The 17,958-nt window shown below is 42.7% G+C and overlaps 1 protein-coding gene and 1 pseudogene across 2 annotated transcripts; both read right to left on the bottom strand.

Moving 5' to 3' along the window:
• Nucleotides 1-432: 432 nt before the first annotated feature.
• LOC109484936 (patched domain-containing protein 3-like) lies at nucleotides 433-7,393 on the bottom strand. 2 transcript variants are annotated; one of them, XM_019788295.1, is made up of 3 exons: nucleotides 6,233-7,393; nucleotides 5,659-5,918; nucleotides 433-3,216 (listed from the first exon to the last, which is right to left on the bottom strand). In XM_019788295.1, exons 1-3 carry the CDS (start codon nucleotides 7,182-7,184, stop codon nucleotides 1,297-1,299), a joined length of 3,132 nt encoding a protein of 1,043 aa, XP_019643854.1. In that variant the 5' UTR covers nucleotides 7,185-7,393; the 3' UTR covers nucleotides 433-1,296. The 2 variants fall into 2 exon arrangements, with proteins under 2 accessions (XP_019643854.1, XP_019643855.1); XM_019788296.1 differs by having other exon boundaries at nucleotides 5,659-5,891.
• Nucleotides 7,394-8,841: 1,448 nt separating this feature from the next.
• Nucleotides 8,842-16,315, bottom strand: LOC109484942 (annotated as a pseudogene).
• Between the last annotated feature and the right edge of the window lie 1,643 nt (nucleotides 16,316-17,958).

Genomic DNA, 17,958 nt, shown 5'->3' with positions numbered 1-17,958 from the left:
GTTAGTATGTTTATCCATCTAGAATTGTAATTATCTCTTGATTGCAATAGTTTGTCTCTAAAATTGTAATAGTTTGTATCCAGAGTATGAGTATTTGATTAAGACATTTTAAGGAAGCACTGTGAGGATAACGCTTTAAAAATCTATAGGCATTCGTTAAAATTTCTATTTACTATAATAGGTGTTTTTCAGAGATATCATATATGTCTATTTGAATTTCTTCTGTCTTTTCTTTTTTTCTAATTAATAAATAGTGATGCCAGACTAGTATTGTTTTCTATTGCGTACGTTGTTTCGAGGTCATTACTCCGTCATAGCAATTTAAAATCATCTTTATTACGATGAACATATAAGATGAAAGACTCCATAGATAAAGCCTAGAACAGCCATCTATTTCTTGCTATAAGGGAGAACGCAAGGCAAGTAAGACAAAATGTTAAGTTCCTGTGTGCATCGGGCATTTCGGCGTTTCCATTTAAAATCATTTTTACACATGAATTGCAAGTGCATTTTATACATAGATATAACAAAATACGTTTTAGAGATATAAGGAAATGGAGTCTGTTACATCAGATTTAACTTCTACAACAAAACAGCCCTAAAGTACTAGAGTTGTGTTTCTAGCACAATATATGGCATAAGATGCACAAAGTGCGTAGAGTATATTTTAGGGATAGCGATGAATTACAAAGTTACCTGTATACGTAGATTCAATATAATGTCTATGTATCATGTGCTCTTTCTATAATATAAGGCCATACTGATTAGATTGACATCCTCTCCCACTCCCAATTTCTTTTAATTTGCACGTTGGCGTCTGTTTTGGGGCTACCAGACGATGTCATCCATATAATGAAATCAACAAGACCTAGTAACATCTAACAGTCTTGTGGGAACATATAACACAAGCTTTGGGGATTCCAAGAAGTCTTATTTCTAAGTTTTCCTATATAAAGCTATAAGAAGCAATGTTCCTTAGACATTTTCAGAAGTGCAACCTCAGAAATGCAGAAAAGACAGTTCCCTCTATAGCTAATTTCACAACTTTGTTGCTGCCCATGATCATATCTTTAGTATACCTCGTCCTGCTCACCGTGAAATGGATTGTCTGCTAAGCAAAACAACCATGATTGTTTTAATCTTCCAACTCAATTATTGTATACAAAACAAATACCAAATGTGAAAATGGAGAATGCAATACAGCAGAACACGCTATCAAGGCATTGCCCAACTTCAAAGCGTTAGCTCACATTTTGTTACAATTGTTGTGCAATAAAGTTAATTCGTTAACTGACTTTAAGCCCCTGGGTTATCTGGTTCCATATTTGGGTTATCCACTCCCGATTTTTGCCTGCCTACCCATTTTATCCACTCGCGCATTTCCGGAGTAAAATACGGGTTATCTTGCCAGACTCTAGGACGTAAATTAGGCAAAGAACTATCTGGTTTCATAACATAAAGCTTTGGCGCTCTGCGAAGCATAGATGAACTGGTCGAGTGAGGTCTTTGATAGAAGGGACGGGGAATGCCTCCGTTAGGCATTGCTAGAGTCTTGATATTTTTCTTGACTGTCGTCTGTTCTTTAACGTTCCCTTGACCACACAGTCCCGTTAAGGTGGTCAACAAAATGGGTAGGATGACCAGTCCGTGAGCCACCCCGAGGACCATCACAAGGAAAACGGTCTTAAATAACGCCTGGAAAATATAGGCTGGAAAAAAGGCAAGTACTAACATGCCGAGGATAGTGGACAGAGAAGATTGCAGCATGGGCATGCCGACGGCACGCACGGCATCTGTCAGTTTTTCCTCGGGAGTTGCAGCTTTGGAAGTGACATAAGCGTGGGTTATGTGTGCGAAGAAATCCACGGAGAACCCGGTACACATGACGATAGCTATCACAGAGATCAGGTCGAGATTTATCCCCCATAAGGTCATGTACCCCACAAGGCCCGCGATGATGGAAACCAGAGCAAAGGTGGTGAGGAAAGCAGCGACACAGTGCGGGATGAAGAGGAAGCACACCGCGAACATGATCGCTACAGCAATGCCCGCCGTCTGTAGCGCACTCGGAGGGATCAAGGCTAGCTGGTCTGACAGGAAGAAATCAATGCTGAATGCCCTCATTATAAATGGCTCGCTTTCTGCGATACGACGAGCTTCTGCCATCATGGCTGCCCCTCTCACGCTAGTGGTAGTTGGCACGTCCTTTGGTATGACAAAGAACCGGGACGCGGATATGCCAGTGTAGTTTTCTGTAAAATTTACAGACCTACAATACTGCTGCCCAACCGTCGACAGAAAAAGGCTGATTAGAATTTGCAAAAAGGACGTCTTGTCTGTGGCGGCACGTGAATTACCAGCCCTATTCAGAATACGGAGAAAGTCTCGCAACCAGACTTCAACGGTCTCTAATGTGTCGTGGAAATACTGGCTCTGGTCGAAGGCTTTCAATTTGTCTAAGACAATCTGTAGCACTTCTGTTTTCCAGTATTCCTGTGGTTCGGTTGTAAAGATATCTACTTTTCCTGTAAAATTTAAAGACCTATAATACTGCTGCCCAACCGTCGGCAGAAACTGGCTGATTAGAATCTGCAAAAAGGACGTCTTTTCTGTGGCGGCACGAGAATTACCAGTCCGATTCAGAAAACGGAGATAGTCTCGCAACCAGACCTCGGCGGTCTCTGATGTGTTGTGGAAATACTGGCTCTGGTCGAAGGCTTTCAGTTTGTCTAAGACAGCCTGTTGCACTTCTGTTTTCCAGTATTCCTGGGGTTCGGTTGTAAAGATATCTACTTTACGGCCATATTTTTGGAAGTGCGTGTCCAATGCATCGAAGTATCCGCCGACGTATGAGTCGTCTGCTACTGAACGTTGGTGCTGAAGGCCTATATGGATTTGAAGCCACCCCCAGATAGCAACCCCCATGTAAGCAGCATACAAAAGAAATATAACCACTTTTGACGAGGGTTTCAAAATAAATGGAACGAAGTTAGTATACAATAACCTGTTTAACACCGGATCTTGGTTAAATTCTTTAGAGGAGGGGTTGTCAAACGCGCCTTCCTGCCTCGACACGCCTGCTGCGCAGCAGAGTCGGTAGGTGGCGCTTTTGTGCCGTGCCTGTGATTGGGGCAGGACGGGCCGGCAGGTGAGGCAGTGACGGTTGGCTCGCTCTCGGCGTCCAGTCAGGGACATGAAGGCAGCGAAGAAGGTGATCTGTAAGCAAGTGGGAAGAAACGTTAAGTTGAAAACCTCCCATATGCACAGAGCACTACCAACATATACACTACCAAAAATGTTTTTCTTAGTTTTCTTATTTTCTTATGTTGAGAAAAATTCTAAAGCAAAAATACCTTTTGATTCTTAGAAATCTTTGTTCTTGTATTCCTTGTCCAAAAAGTTTAAGAAATATTACTCTTATTTTTCCTCGTAATGTTCAAGATGATGCAAGAACTTTTTTCTTAATTTTCTAGCTACATTTCATATGATCTTTTCTGAACCCCTGATTGGTTGATTCAAATCCCAGAATGCAGTTAGGAAGTTTTGAACAGAAGAAGGGGAGAAGTCAGATGTGGGAGCAGTGCTCTGTGCTGGTTACCTCTTTTTTTTTCAGATATTCATTCATGTCAGTCAAAAGCAAGGTTATATGTGGAGCAATGGTGATCGTGGTCAGCTTGCAGAAGAAACCAACTTTGCAAGAGAAAAAGCATAGAACCAAACAGATAGATTAGGTAAGTACGCCACCTAGAAGAAAAATCTGTTGACATTTGTTTTCAGACTTCATAGCCAAAGTACTGCTACAATTCCATTGGGGTTGATTTCAAAATCATATCTCTTGTATATAGTTTAGTACAGTGTATTGCTGTATTTGAATATAATTTTCAATTGTTTGCTTAAAGTAATCAATTCTAATATTGTAGCATCCTCTTTTGGCTTTGTTGCCTTCAGTGCACGCATGCAGTGCAAACTAACACAGGTCTTTCCTTTTTTAAGGTGTCCAAAGAGTGTGACTGTGCCAAAGCTTTTATGCCAAAACGGCAGGGTTTGCTGAATATGTTTCAGAATGTGATATGATCTGGATTCTGTAATCATAATGGCTAAATAGTTACATCATATAATTTTTCAAAAGTTTACTGTAAAACCATTCCCTTTTGAAGATGATTGTTAACCCTAACATTTAGTTAAGTAAAAACTTTATTTTCTGTTTTATAGTGTATATATATATATATATATATATATATATATATATATATATATGTATGTATGTATAGGGCACTATATATTCATTTTCGTGTGGGCAGAATGTTTTTCTTGTTACAATAACAGTGAACTCTTAGTTTAAGAAATGTTTCTTGTTTGCAGAATGGTTGTCTTGCTACAAGAACAGTTAGGTCTTAGTTCAAGAAATCTTTTCTTATGTACAGAATGGTTTTCGTGCTACAAGAACAGTTAGGTTTTAGTTCAAGAAATATTTTCTTGTGTACAGAAATGTTTTCTGGCTACAAGAACAGATAGCTGAAAGTTCAAGAAATATTTTCTTGTGTGTAGAAAGATTTTCTTACTACAAGAACAGTTAGGTCTTAGTTCAAGAAAACCTTTCTTAAGTACAGAATGGTTTTCTTGCTACAAGAACAGTTAGGTCTTGATTTAAGAAATCTTTTCTTGTGTATAGAATGGTTTTCTTGCTACAAGAATAAGTTAGCTCTTAGTTCAAGAAATATTTTATTATCTACAGAAAGATTTCTGACAACAAAAATATAGTTCCATACACTGCCTGCTAAGGAAATAATCCCTTTTTTGCAGCACATATCCCTGCTATTTAAGGTAGAGGGAAGCCTGTGCGTCACGCATGATAAGAGGGAAGATTTATCACCTGCAGGCACACAATCACCAGCTTGACCCCAGTTTGAGGTCAGTAACGTGCAAAGCAAAGGTCAGACTAAACCACTCTATAATAAAGGGGTTGTGAAATGTAAAAGGTTTTTCTAAACACACTGCAGATCTGCAGCAATCTGATAATGCACACAAAAACACAACGGCGCACGGCGACTTCCGCCATAACAAAGATAAACGCAATTCATCCAGCAGTTCTTGACATCATTGCGCCAAAAAGAATCGAAATTCAAACGACCCTGCAGATCCCCAAGAAACTGCTAGGGGGGGCTAAATTTACACAACTAAACCCTTTTCTAGACAACTATATGCCACCGTAACATCACGTTCACAAACCGTCCAGCGTCAAAGATATCTTTAAGAAATTCCTACTGCCGTTCCAAGGTCAATCACCAGGGGCCCAAAGTTACAATATATAATCCACTTTACCCCACCTACCCACATGCCAAATATCAACGCATTTCTTATGATGGATCTTGAGACACCAAAACATCATCCAGACTGAAACAAACACCTCCCACTTCATGGGGATGAAAAACACCATGAATACACCAGACATTTGTCTTCTCCATCTCCATACCACATTTTAGGTCATTTGGTCAAGAAATGACAAAAATGAATCCATTTAACGATATGATAGGAGGAGGAGGAAGAGAAACATCACTAAAAATAATATATTTCAATAATTCCTATGGTATGGAGTGAAATATAATAACGTTATGCCTCCTTGCATGTATGTATGCATGTAAGCGTAAATTAACATGCCTGATACAGGAAATCAAAAGCGACCCCCACGGCCGCGTAGGTACAGAAGATCCGTACGGCCGGGAAGACGCTCGTGATGCCGGAGGTGAACGCGAGGCAGTCGGTGAGGGACGTGATGGTGATGGACACCCCCGCGTCTGACATGGCACGGCCCATGCGCTCCTCCACCGGAAGTCGTACGTCACACTTCCGCCAGGCGGCGATCATGACGAACATGTCGTCCACCCCGATTCCTATATATACAGGAAGACCACCATAAACTAAAAGAAAGAAAACTTGTCTTTTGTTTTCGTTCACGCGAGTGAACGAAACAATGAGGTTTTAGGGTTTTTAGGGATAAACACCTAAAACGTCCATTAACAGAAACACTACTATTAACAATGGTGATAATATACGTACAATCATTTAAACGTGGTCATCACGATATATATATCTGAAAGGACATCACTGAAAACTCACCATGGAATGCGTTAATGTAAAAAAAATTCATTTCCAGGCGTCGCCAAAAATCACATTCTCAGGATAAAAGCGTATGAACCACAAAAGCATAGTATTAAACCAAGGACATTCATACCTAGAAGAAGGAACGGTATCGCTGCGTTTAGCGAAGAGAACGATACTCCTGCCAGAGGCAAGACTCCCATAGAAGAGACAATAGCCAGAGCCGCCGACAACACCCCTGTTACCGCTAACCACGGCTTGGTCAGGACCCAGTCTAGCATCATACACGACGCGACAGAGAGCAGAATTAACAGTCCCATAGCCGCTGCTACGTACGGAGACACTCTTGCAGGAAGAGTTCCTGTCTCTTCATGATGCCACCCCAGGATGATGTAGTCTACCGTGATTTTTTCGGACTCAAATTCCGAGCAGACCTGACGAAATGTGACTGTCCATTGGCTCAAATTTGCCTGTACGTCGTAGACTAGGTGGAGAGCCTTGCTGGATAATATGGTACTGCCGTCTTGACTGACTTCTACCCCTCCAAGATCTCTTCCAAAATACATGCCCAGATTATTGTTTACTCTGTTGGGGTTGTGGTAAGGATAGGTCAGGTTCATGGCTCGAAGCGCGGGTCCTGAGCCGGCTGTTATCATGAGTTGCAGAATTCCACTCAGAACACATTCGGTAGTAGCGGGGTCGCGGAAACAGAGAGCGGTGAACGTGTCTCCAGAGGCCGTATTCGTCGTTGTCAGTTCGCGGTGGAGCCGTAGTACCTCTTCTACCACGCCGTCTCCGAAAAGGGTGTCGCCGCCGTCTTTAGCCTGGACGATCATTTCAGCCATTGCGTCGCCGGAAGGGAAAAAACTGACATGTTCTAACCCTTGCATGGCTGGCAACGTTTTCCCGTTGTCGGGAACGAAGCTGAATTCGTCGTCTAAGACGAGTCCGATGAGCCCGAAGTATCCTAAAAGTCCAGACGCGACCAAAGGCAGTAGGATAAAAGGAGCCGGGCATTTGGCCACTGTCTTACCCCAGCGGTAATATACTCGGCCCGCGGCCGCGTCAAGCCATTTGGCTATCATGTCGTCGTGTACTCGGTGGGCAGTGAACGTTGAAATTCCTCGCCTGGCCTCTCCTTTTAACTGATCATCAAGAAAGTCTGAAAATAACAGAATTCACCAGTTTGGAGAAGAACAGATAAGAATTTCAAGCCACAACAGCTGTTTGTCATTGTTAAGTCGCTAATTTACTAACCGCCTAAGGGCGTAACATTCTTGATCCTCTAGTTTGCACGCACATTTAATGCTCAAGAAAACCTGTTTACCCAGGGACGTTCTGTCATTGGTTTACCGAAGGACATTACACATCAGTGCCCTTGGCCTAACAGGCACTTTTGAACTATGAACTTTTACATATGACACGGGAGGCCATTCTGAACATGGTGTCAAGGAAATAGGTGGGGCAACTCAATGTTTATGGGAATTAAGGGCTTGTTTCAAAATGACCGCCAAGCAAACAGACCACAGTTCACCAGGATGACCATGCAAGACTGCAAGTCACTAGTACGTACAGACGGGGGATATATGGGTGCTTTGTCTTTCATGTCACCTGTACATGTAGGAGGCGATTGCCCTATTTCGGAACCTTTGTCCTCGGAAACTGGAGTCTGTGGCCTCTTACGACCTTAAAATTCTATAACAGTACGGTTGCCTAAAATCCCGTTTTAACTTCGTCATTACTACTACTAGGAGCCTTGTAGCACTGAAAACATTCGCGCAAACCGATGTCGAGAAATTGATTTCAGTGCATTTCACCCCCCTCCCACAAACTGACAAGGTGTTCTCAACTTTAAGCACTGCGATAAATTAAAAAAAAACACAACTGATTTCTTTCAAAGTAAAATTAAACATGACTGCATATATCGCATAGAACAGCCATTTATTAGTTCCTGTGTGCATCGGGCATTTTGGTGTTTCAATCTAAAAAAACATTTTACACATCAATTGTAAGTGCATTTTATACATAGATATAACAAAGTACGTTTTAGAGATATTAAAAAATCTGTTACATCAGATTTAACTTCTACAAGAGAACAGCCCTAAAGTACTGTCCCAAGCTAGTGTGTTTCTAGCACAATATATGGCATAAGATGAACAACGTGCGCAGAGTATATTGTAGGGATAGCGATGAATTGCATAGTTACGTGTACATGTATACGTAGATTCAATATAATGTCGATATATCATGTGCTCTTTCTATAATATAAGACCATACTGATTAGATTGGAATCCTCTCGCAATCCCAAACTTTGTTATTTGCACGTTGACGTCAGTTTTGGGTTCCCAGAGAATGTCATCAATATAGTCAGATCAGCAGGCCTAGTAAAATGTAACAGTCTTACACACGTAAATAATTTCATCAGGTTGGTAAACGAATGAATAGCAAAGTTCTTTGATCACAACCATTTATTTTTCACGAGCCGACGTTTCGATGACCGTCTGTCATCTTCATCAGGACAATTCTGACTGGTTTACTGTGCACTGACGCTAGCTAGATGTTACTTGGTGCATAGTACACTAAAGGTGTTACATAGTTCACAGTGCACTGTTACTTGGTTCACTTGGTAAGCTAGTTTTTAAGCTAGTTCACAGTGCACGGTGAACTATGTAACACCTTTAGTGTACTATGCACCAAGTAACATCTAGCGTCAGTGCACAGTTAACCGGTCGAAATTGCCCTGATGAAGATGACAGACGGTCATCCAAACGTCGGCTCGTGAAAAATAAATAGTTTTGATCAAAGAACTTTGCTATTCATTTAACAGTCTTGTATAACAGTCATATTTCTATACAGCCATAAGAATCAATTAGAGACATTTTCAGAAGTTGCAAATAAATCTTCTGCAACCTCAGAAATGCATAAAGGTAGTCCCCTCTAAATTCACAACTTTGTTGCTGTCCATGATCATATATCTAGTATACCTCGATCGTCCTGCTCACAGGCAAAACACCCATGATTGTTTTAATCTTCCAACTCAATTATTGTAAATTGTCATATACAAAACAAATACCAAAAGTGAGAATGGAGAATCATACTGTACAGCAGAACACGCTAAGGCATTACCCAACTTCAAAGCGTTAGCTCACATTTTGTTACAATTGTTGTGCAATAAAGTTGATTCATTGACTGACTTTAAGGGTTATCTGGGTTATCTGGTTCCATATTTGGGTTATCCACACCTGATTTTTGCCTACCTGCCCATTTTATCCACTCGCGCATTTCCGGAGTAAAATACGGGTTATCCTGTCCGACTTTAGGACGTAAATTAGGCAAGGAACTCTCTGGTTTCATAACATAAAGCTTTGGCGCTCTGCGAAGCATATATGAACTAATCGAGTGAGGTCTTTGATAGAAGGGACGGGGAATGCCTCCGTTAGGCATTGCTAGAGTCTTGATATTTTTCTTGACTGTCGTCTGTTCTTTAACGTTCCCTTGACCACACAGTCCCGTTAAGGTGGTCAACAAAATGGGTAGGATGACCAGTCCGTGAGCCACCCCGAGGACCATCACCAGGAAAACGGTCTTAAATAACGCCTGGAAAATATAGGCTGGAAAAAAGGCCAGGACTAACATGCCGAGGATAGTGGACAGAGAAGATTGCAGCATGGGCATGCCGACGGCACGCACGGCATCTGTCAGTTTATCCTCGGGAGTTGCAGCTTTGGAAGTGACATAAGCGTGGGTTATGTGTGCGAAGAAATCCACGGAGAACCCGGTACACATGACGATAGCTATCACAGAGATCAGGTCGAGATTTATCCCCCATAAGGTCATGTACCCCACAAGGCCCGTGATGATGGAAACCAGAGCAAAGGTGGTGAGGAAAGCAGCGACACAGTGCGGGATGAAGAGGAAGCACACCGCGAACATGATCGCTACAGCAATGCCCGCCGTCTGTAGCGCACTCGGAGGGATCAAGGCTAGCTGGTCTGACAGGAAGAAATCAATGCTGAATGCCCTCATTATAAATGGCTCGCTTTCTGCGATACGACGAGCTTCTGCCATCATGGCTGCCCCTCTCGCACTAGTAGTAGTTGTCACGTCCTTTGGTATAACAAAGAACCGGGATGCGGATATGCCAGTGTTATTTCCTGTAAAATTTAAAGACCTATAATACTGGCGCCCAACCGTCGGCAGAAACTGGCTGATTAGAATCTGCAAAAAGGACGTCTTGTCTGTGGCGGCACGAGAATTACCAGTCCGATTCAGAAAACGGAGATAGTCTCGCAACCAGACCTCGGCGGTCTCTGATGTGTCGTAGAAATACTGGCTCTGGTCGAAGGCTTTGAGTTTGTCTAAGACAGCCTGTTGCACTTCTGTTTTCCAGTATTCCTGTGGTTCGGTTGTAAAGATATCTACTTTACGGCCGTATTTGTGAAAGTGCGTGTCCAATGCATCGAAGTATCCGCGAACGTATGAGTCGTCTGCTACTGAACGTTGGTGCTGAAGGCCTATATGGATTTGAAGCCACCCCCAGATAGCTACCCCCAGATAAGCAGCATACAAAAGAAATATGACCACTTTTGACGAGGGTTTCAAAATGAATGGAACGAAGTTAGTATACAATAACCTGTTTAACACCGGATCATGGTTAAATATTTTAGAGGAGCCTTCCTGCCTCGACACGCCTGCTGCGCAGCAGAGTCGGTAGGTGGCGCTTTTGTGCCGTGCCTGTGATTGGGGCAGGACGGGCCGGCAGGTGAGGCAGTGACGGTTGGCTCGCTCTCGGCGTCCAGTCAGGGACATGAAGGCAGCGAAGAAGGTGATCTGTAAGCAAGTAGGAAGAAACTTTAAGGTGAAAACCTCCCATATATACCAACATATGTATTCTGATTTCCCTATTCTATATATAGTAGTCCAGTTTGTGAAAAAAAAAAATTGCAAAAAAATGATGATAAAGTTCCTTGATAAGCAGCTTAGAGGAGATGAAAATGTTAAAGAAATCCTTTTACCCACATTAAAATGCAGTTTTCTAAAAACATATTTTTGTGTCATTTGATTTTGACATGGTGCTAAGTAAAATGGTGGCGAAACACAATGGTTTATGGGAATTTTGGCTTGTTTCGCAATGGCCGCCAATCAAGATGACGGCTCATGAAGTACATGCTAGAAAACAGACCACAGTTCACCAGGATGGCCATGCAAGACTGCATGTCACTGATACGTACAGACAGGGGATATATGGGTGCTTTATATTTCATGTCATCTGTACACATGAGAGAAGCTAAGTAATTGCCCTGTTTCGGAACCTTTGTCCTCGGAGTCAGTGGCCTCTGACGACCTTAAAATTCGATCTATAAGAGTACGGTAGCCTAAAATCCCGTTTTAACTTCATTCGTCATTACTACTTCTAGGGGCCTTGTAGCCCTGAAAACATGGAAGTATTTGGTCAACCCAAGGTCAACCCGATGTCGAGAAATTGGGTCCAGAGTGCATTTTGCCCCCCTCCCACCGACAAGGTGTATCAACTTCAAGTACTGGGATAAATTCAAAAAACACAACTGATTTCTTTCAAAGTAAAATTTAACATGACTGCATATATCACTTAATCATATCCTGGAATTTTAAACAGGTGCCTAGTTCTGATCCAGAAATATAGACTGTCAAATTTGCTTAAAATTGGTCAGCCATATTGTTTTCACTGTGTGAACTTCAAGCACTGGGATAGATTTCAAAATATGAAATGATTGTTTTCAAAATAAGATGAAACATCAGTACATATATAACTACAACATGTTTGGGAGTTTTGAAGAGGTGATTATTTTTGATCCAGAAATATAGACAAAAGAAATATATGTCAAAGTTGCTTAATATTTTGCCAGCCATATTGTATACAGTATGTGAACTTCAAGAGCTGGCATAAATTCAAAAACATCAAATGATCTTGTTCAAAGCCAAATAAAATTTAACTACATATGTACCCAAATTCTATTCCAGGATTTTGAAGTGATCCATTCATGTGATCTGGATATATACACTCTCAAATTCACTTGAAATTTGGCAGCCATATTGTTTACAGTATGTGGATTTCAATTACTGGTATGCATTTAAAGAACACAGAAGACTCTTTCAAAGTCAAATAAAAGATGACTACATATCGCACTCCAACATATTCCTGCATATTGTAAAGTTACATATTTTTGATCAAGAATTTTACACTTTCAAAGATGTTCAAAATGTGGTCAGCCATATTGTTTTGAATGTCAACTACAAGCCTTGGAAGAAATTCTAAATAAACAAATGATCTTTTCCCAAGTAAAGTAAAATAGTAGTAAATATATTCCTCTAACATATGCTGCAATGCCATTTTAAAGATGCATGCTTTTAAACCACATTAGCATATGCAGAATGATACACCTAATAATTGCCTTGGCCAGGTTGCCCCCCCCCCACCTGCAGTAAATTCTAACTAAATGTTATTCATGAATGTTTGGAACTTATTATAAACACTTATGACCACCTATGAGCTGCACTGCCAGTTAATATTATTGTGGACTAGGAACCCATGATGGGATATCAACTTAGAAAAAGCCATACAAAGTCATTCATGGTGTATGAATAGAAATGTAATGCATGTACCAGAGGATTATCCATGCAATGTTATGTGATGCAGTCTGAATATTGACAGTAATTCATGTTACTCATTGTCTGCAGAAAGACAAGCAAATGGTACTTTCATTTCATTATTATTATTCTCTTTATTTTCTAGTTGAAGTAGAGGACCAAGGGAGGTACTGGTTTGTTCTGCACCAGGAATGTGGAGTTCAACCCTGCCTAGGACACCGGATTACCTTCTATTGTTATCTTCACGTCCCATTCACCGGAATATACATACCTTGCTGGAGAAGGAAAGCTTGATATACCTACCAAAACACTTGAATGCAGTTCATGCTGTCAATATGGCATGGCTTTGTACAGGTGTTAATTGAGTTAACCTAATCAAATCTCTACAGCCAATCAGCAAGAAGAATAACATAAATTAACATACCTGATACAGGAAATCAAAAGCGACCCCCACGGCCGCGTATGTACAGAAGATCCGTACGGCCGGGAAGACGCTGGTGATGCCGGCGGTGAACGCGAGGCAGTCGGTGAGGGACGTGATGGTGATGGACACCCCCGCGTCTGACATGGCACGGCCCATGCGCTCCTCCACCGGAAGTCGTACGTCACACTTCCGCCAGGCTGCGATCATGACGAACATGTCGTCCACTCCGATTCCTATATATATACAAGAAGGCCACCATAAATGAAATTAGTGTAAATAAAAAGATAATGAAAAAGAAAGGAAACTTGTCTTATGTTTTCGTACACGAGATTGAACGGAACAAGGAGGCCTAGGTTTTAGGGGTTTTAGCGGTATGCCTAAATACCTTAACCGACCGCAACCGACCGCGTAATGGGTTAATATGCAATATACAGGGGCTAACAACCTTTTCCAATGCTTTGGATACATTGTCTATGCTTGTTTGAATGGAAAAAATACATTACACTCAAGACATTTACAATTAATTTATTATTTGGTGTCTGAACATAGCCATAATCGCGTTGGAAAAAGGGGGCGTCAAAACATAGGACTGTCGTAACATAGGGCTGTCGTAACATAGGGCTGTCGTAACGTGTTTGGACCGACCCCGGTCCAAACTCCGGCATAAGTAACAACTCCGGCATAAGTAACAACCAAGTCAAGCTGAGACTATTTCACCTCTCCATGCGAGGATGATAACACTATAAGGTTAAAATACTATTTTTCGGTCCTAAACATGTGCCATATTTTCTATTACGCCACTTTTTCAAATACGCTTAGATACGAGTCTCCCTCGGTGAAAGCATGGTGAAAGCGAAATCACCCCGCCGCTAACAAACAAAATGGCGGCGTTGTTTACAACTGCGTGCGGCCAAATATATCCGCTTTCGGTTGCCTTGATGGTCTTTTCAGCCTTGTTTTTGGCATAAGTAGTGGCTACGGGTTTATTTAAAACCGGTAAGATTTGATTGTCGGGAATAGTCGGCGCTCTACCGACCAGTTCTGTTGCATCGCCCCGCTGCCTGTTCGTAGCGGCTCAGTAAAGATGGCGGGCCGCTAGGCGTAAACATTTGCCCGTTATTTTTTAGCTTCAATTTTCCAAGGATTAAGACAATGTCAAGCCTAGGTGTGTTTTCTATGGAAAGTATAATAATCACCTTTCATGTTTGTGGTAAAATATTTGCACATGTCGCACTGTAGGATGAATGATTGACAGTTCTGAAGGCTATTTGCTGGATACGTTCTCTCGTCAACCTCAGCGAAAAGAGTTTTATTTGTTTGAATTTAAAAATTCAAACAAATATTTCAATCGCTAGTAGTTTGAGAAATTAACTTCGATAAACTTTCCGACTTTGTTATTTTTTTACATCAAGTCTTACTCCATAACTAGTTGTTCTTATGTGGATTCACCCATGCATAACAGAATAACAATAATAATCTTGCCAGACTTAGGACCCCTGTCGGTCTTAGGACCCCTCCCGTTACTCTCAACAATTGTGATAATATACGTACAATCATTTAAACGTGGTCATCACGATATATATATCTGAAATGACATCACTGGAAACTCACCATGGAATGCATTAATGGATTTTTTAAAATTCAGAGCGCCCGTAGTACTGTAAAAAACATTCCTTCCTAGGCGTTGCCAAAAATCACTCCATCACGATAAAAGCGTATGAACCACAAAAGCATACATTTATATTATAGATAACTAAGGGCATACATACCTAGAAGAAGGAACGGTATCGCTGCGTTTAGCGAATGGAACGGTACTCCTGCCAGAGGCAAGACTCCCATAGAAGAGACAATAGACAGAGCCGCTGACAACACCCCTGTCACCGCCAACCACGGCTTGGTCAGGACCCAGTCTAGCATCATACACGACACGACAGAGAACAGAATCAACAGTCCCATAGCCGCTGCTACGTACGGGGACACTCTTGCAGGAAGAGTCCCTGTCTCTTCATGATGCCACCCCAGGATGATGTAGTCTACCGTGATTTTTTCGGACTCAAATTCCGAGCATACCTGACGAAATGTGACTGTCCATTGGCTCAAATTTGCCTGTACGTCGTAGGCTAGGTGGAGAGCCTTGCTGGATAATATGGTACTGCCGTCTTGACTGACTTCTACCCCTCCAAGATCTCTTCCAAAATACGTGCCCAGATTATTGTTTACTCTGTTGGGGTTGTGGTAAGGATAGGTCAGGTTCATGGCTCAAAGCGCGGGTCCCGAGCCGGCTGTTATCGTGAGTTGCAGAATTCCACTCAGAACACATTCGGTAGTAGCGGGGTCGCGGAAACAGAGAGCGGCGAACGTGTCTCCAGAGGCTGTACTCGCCGTTGTCAGTTCGCGGTGGAGCCGTAGTACCTCTTCTACCACGCCGTCTCCGAAAAGGGTGTCGCCGCCGTCTTTAGCCTGGACGATCATTTCAGCCATCGCGTCGCCGGAAGGGAAAAATCCGACATGTTCTAACCCTTCCAAGGCTGGAAGCGTTTTCCCGTTGTCGGGAACGAAGCTGTGTTCTTCGTCTAAGACGAGTCCAATCAGCCCGAAGTATCCTAAAAGTCCAGACGCGACCAAAGGCAGTAAAACAAAAGGAGCCGGCCATTTGGCCACTGTCTTACCCCAGCGGTAATATACTCGCCCCGCGGCCGCGTCAAGCCATTTGGCTATCATGTCGTCGTGTACTCGGTGGGCACTGAACGTTGAAATTCCCTCGCCTGGCCCCTCTTTTCAAATGATCACCAAAAAGGTCTGAAAATAACAGAATTTACCAGTTTGGACAAGATCAGACAAGCATTTCAAGCCACGAAAGCTAGTACTAGTGTTCTTTCTAAGCCGTTAATTTTAACAACCGACTTTATAGGGCGTAACATTCTTGATCCACTAGACTGAACAAACTCCTTCAATGCTCAAGAAAACATGTCTGACGTTCTGTCATTGGTTTACCCAAGATCTGTCAAAGATCTGAAAATAACAGAATTTACCAGTTTGGACAACAAGATCAGATATTAAGAATTTCAAGCCACGAAAGCTACCTTGCTAACCCGTTAAACTAATTTAAAAACCGCCTTAGGGCGTAACATTCTTGATCCGCTAGATTTTACGCTCAATGTTCAAGAAAACATATGTCTGACGTTCTGTCATTGACTTACCAAAGGTCTGTCCGAAGGTCTGAAAAAAAATCTCGTTTCCCGTCGGCTGAACAGACAACTTGATCACGTGACCTCTACCCTGCATGATGATGTCATCAGATGATACTAATTATTCCGCCCATTTACCCTTTGACTGTCTGTAGTGGGAACAGGTGAAGGGCTCAGCGAAGAAATCGTTTTTTATTGGGCCTATTGTGGCGCCGTAGGCCAATTCTGTGCGGATGTGTTTGTTTACATGATCCGCGTATCTGATAGCTGAGGGAAGATTTAATTAAGTCTTTGGCACCTTGGGCTGGGTAGGGGAGACATACAGTAATTGATTGGGAAACCATACTCTATCAGATCGCAGAGGGCGTTGTCTTGGTAACCGCCTAGGAGGTGTCGCCAGAGCGGAATGTGCAATTTTGTCGGCACCTCGATTTTTCCCCCTTGATAATTGGGAAGGCAAGGTGTGCGCACCTCGTGGCCAGCCAGGTGTGGGGCAGGGGTTGGGGGAGGGTCTGGGAAGCAACGTTAACGTGGCACACAAGAGTTTTCCTGACAAGGGACAAGCCTGAGCTAGCCATGCAGGGGGAGGGAAGTATCCGACAACTCGCCCGTATCGTGAAGAACATCTACTTGGGAGCCTGTACCCGAAACAAACAGATCTACTGTCCCGTGTGGGGTCAACATAATGCTGCCTGACATGTCAGTACTACAAATTAAGTCAGAAAAAACGCCCAGCTGGGGGCTGTGTACCGGGACAGAGCCTACACTAGCGCTACTGCCACTGGAGGAACTCCGGCCATAACGGCAGACAAGTTACAGATATGTGTGGGTGACAGGTGGAACCCACATTCTTTCAAACCTTGAGAAACGGGAACGTTGTGTTCTAAACCAAGTTCCTCAAGCACAGCGGAGAAAAGATTGTTTGGTATAGACTCGTGTATAAACATTAACATGTAGTTTTACTGTTTTAGATGATTGGTCGAAACACGTTAATTCGGATCCAAATAGAAAAGTCCGGTCTTGATATCGGAGGTGCTTCTGCAGTCGGAGGGGATGGTGCTTCCTAAGTTGGAGAACTTATCCACCACTTCTACGGTGTGGGACTCAATCGTGAGGTTGGCAGGTGGAGGCTGGTAGTTACTCAGACTCTGGACCTCCGTTTTCTGCCGGCTGATCTGTAGTCCGAGAGGTCTGGTTTCTGAGTCCATGGTATGGAGTGCAAGGTGTAGGGCCTGCATGATCTCTGCAAGAATGGCCACATCATCAGCATTGTCAAGGTCCGTTATGGTAACGTTTCCGAAGCTTGCACCACACGCACTCTAAGAGATGGTCCTTCCCATGACAAAGTCTATGGCAGTGTTGAAGATGGTGGGGGCCAGGATACACCCTTGCTTCACACCACTGTTGATGTTAAAGCTGGCTGAGGTCTGCCCATTTACCCTCACACTAGACGTTGTGGTGGAGTAGAGGAGGGAGAGGAGGTTCAGGAGCTTTGGGGGGACTCCCAAGATCTTGAGGATTTTCCACAAAGCTGGGCGATCCACAGAGTCAAAGGCCTGTTTCAGGTCAACATACACAGCAAAGAGTGGCTTCCTGTAGTCCCTTCTCAGCTCTTCGAGT

Source organism: Branchiostoma belcheri, unplaced genomic scaffold, assembly GCF_001625305.1.
Source record: "Branchiostoma belcheri isolate BF01 breed outbred unplaced genomic scaffold, Haploidv18h27 scaffold71, whole genome shotgun sequence".
Lineage (NCBI taxonomy): Eukaryota > Metazoa > Chordata > Leptocardii > Amphioxiformes > Branchiostomatidae > Branchiostoma > Branchiostoma belcheri.
This window is presented reverse-complemented; position numbering and strand designations above follow the sequence as displayed.

Coding starts and splice junctions, on each gene's coding strand:
- LOC109484936 (XM_019788295.1), bottom strand. CDS start 7,184: ATGATAGCCAAATGGCTTGACGCGGCCGCGGGCCGAGTATATTACCGC. Junction 5,919..6,232: donor GATACCGTTCCTTCTTCTAG/GTATGAATGTCC, acceptor TCTTTCTTTTAG/TTTATGGTGGTCTTCCTGTA. Junction 3,217..5,658: donor CTTTTGATTTCCTGTATCAG/GCATGTTAATTT, acceptor ACTTGCTTACAG/ATCACCTTCTTCGCTGCCTT.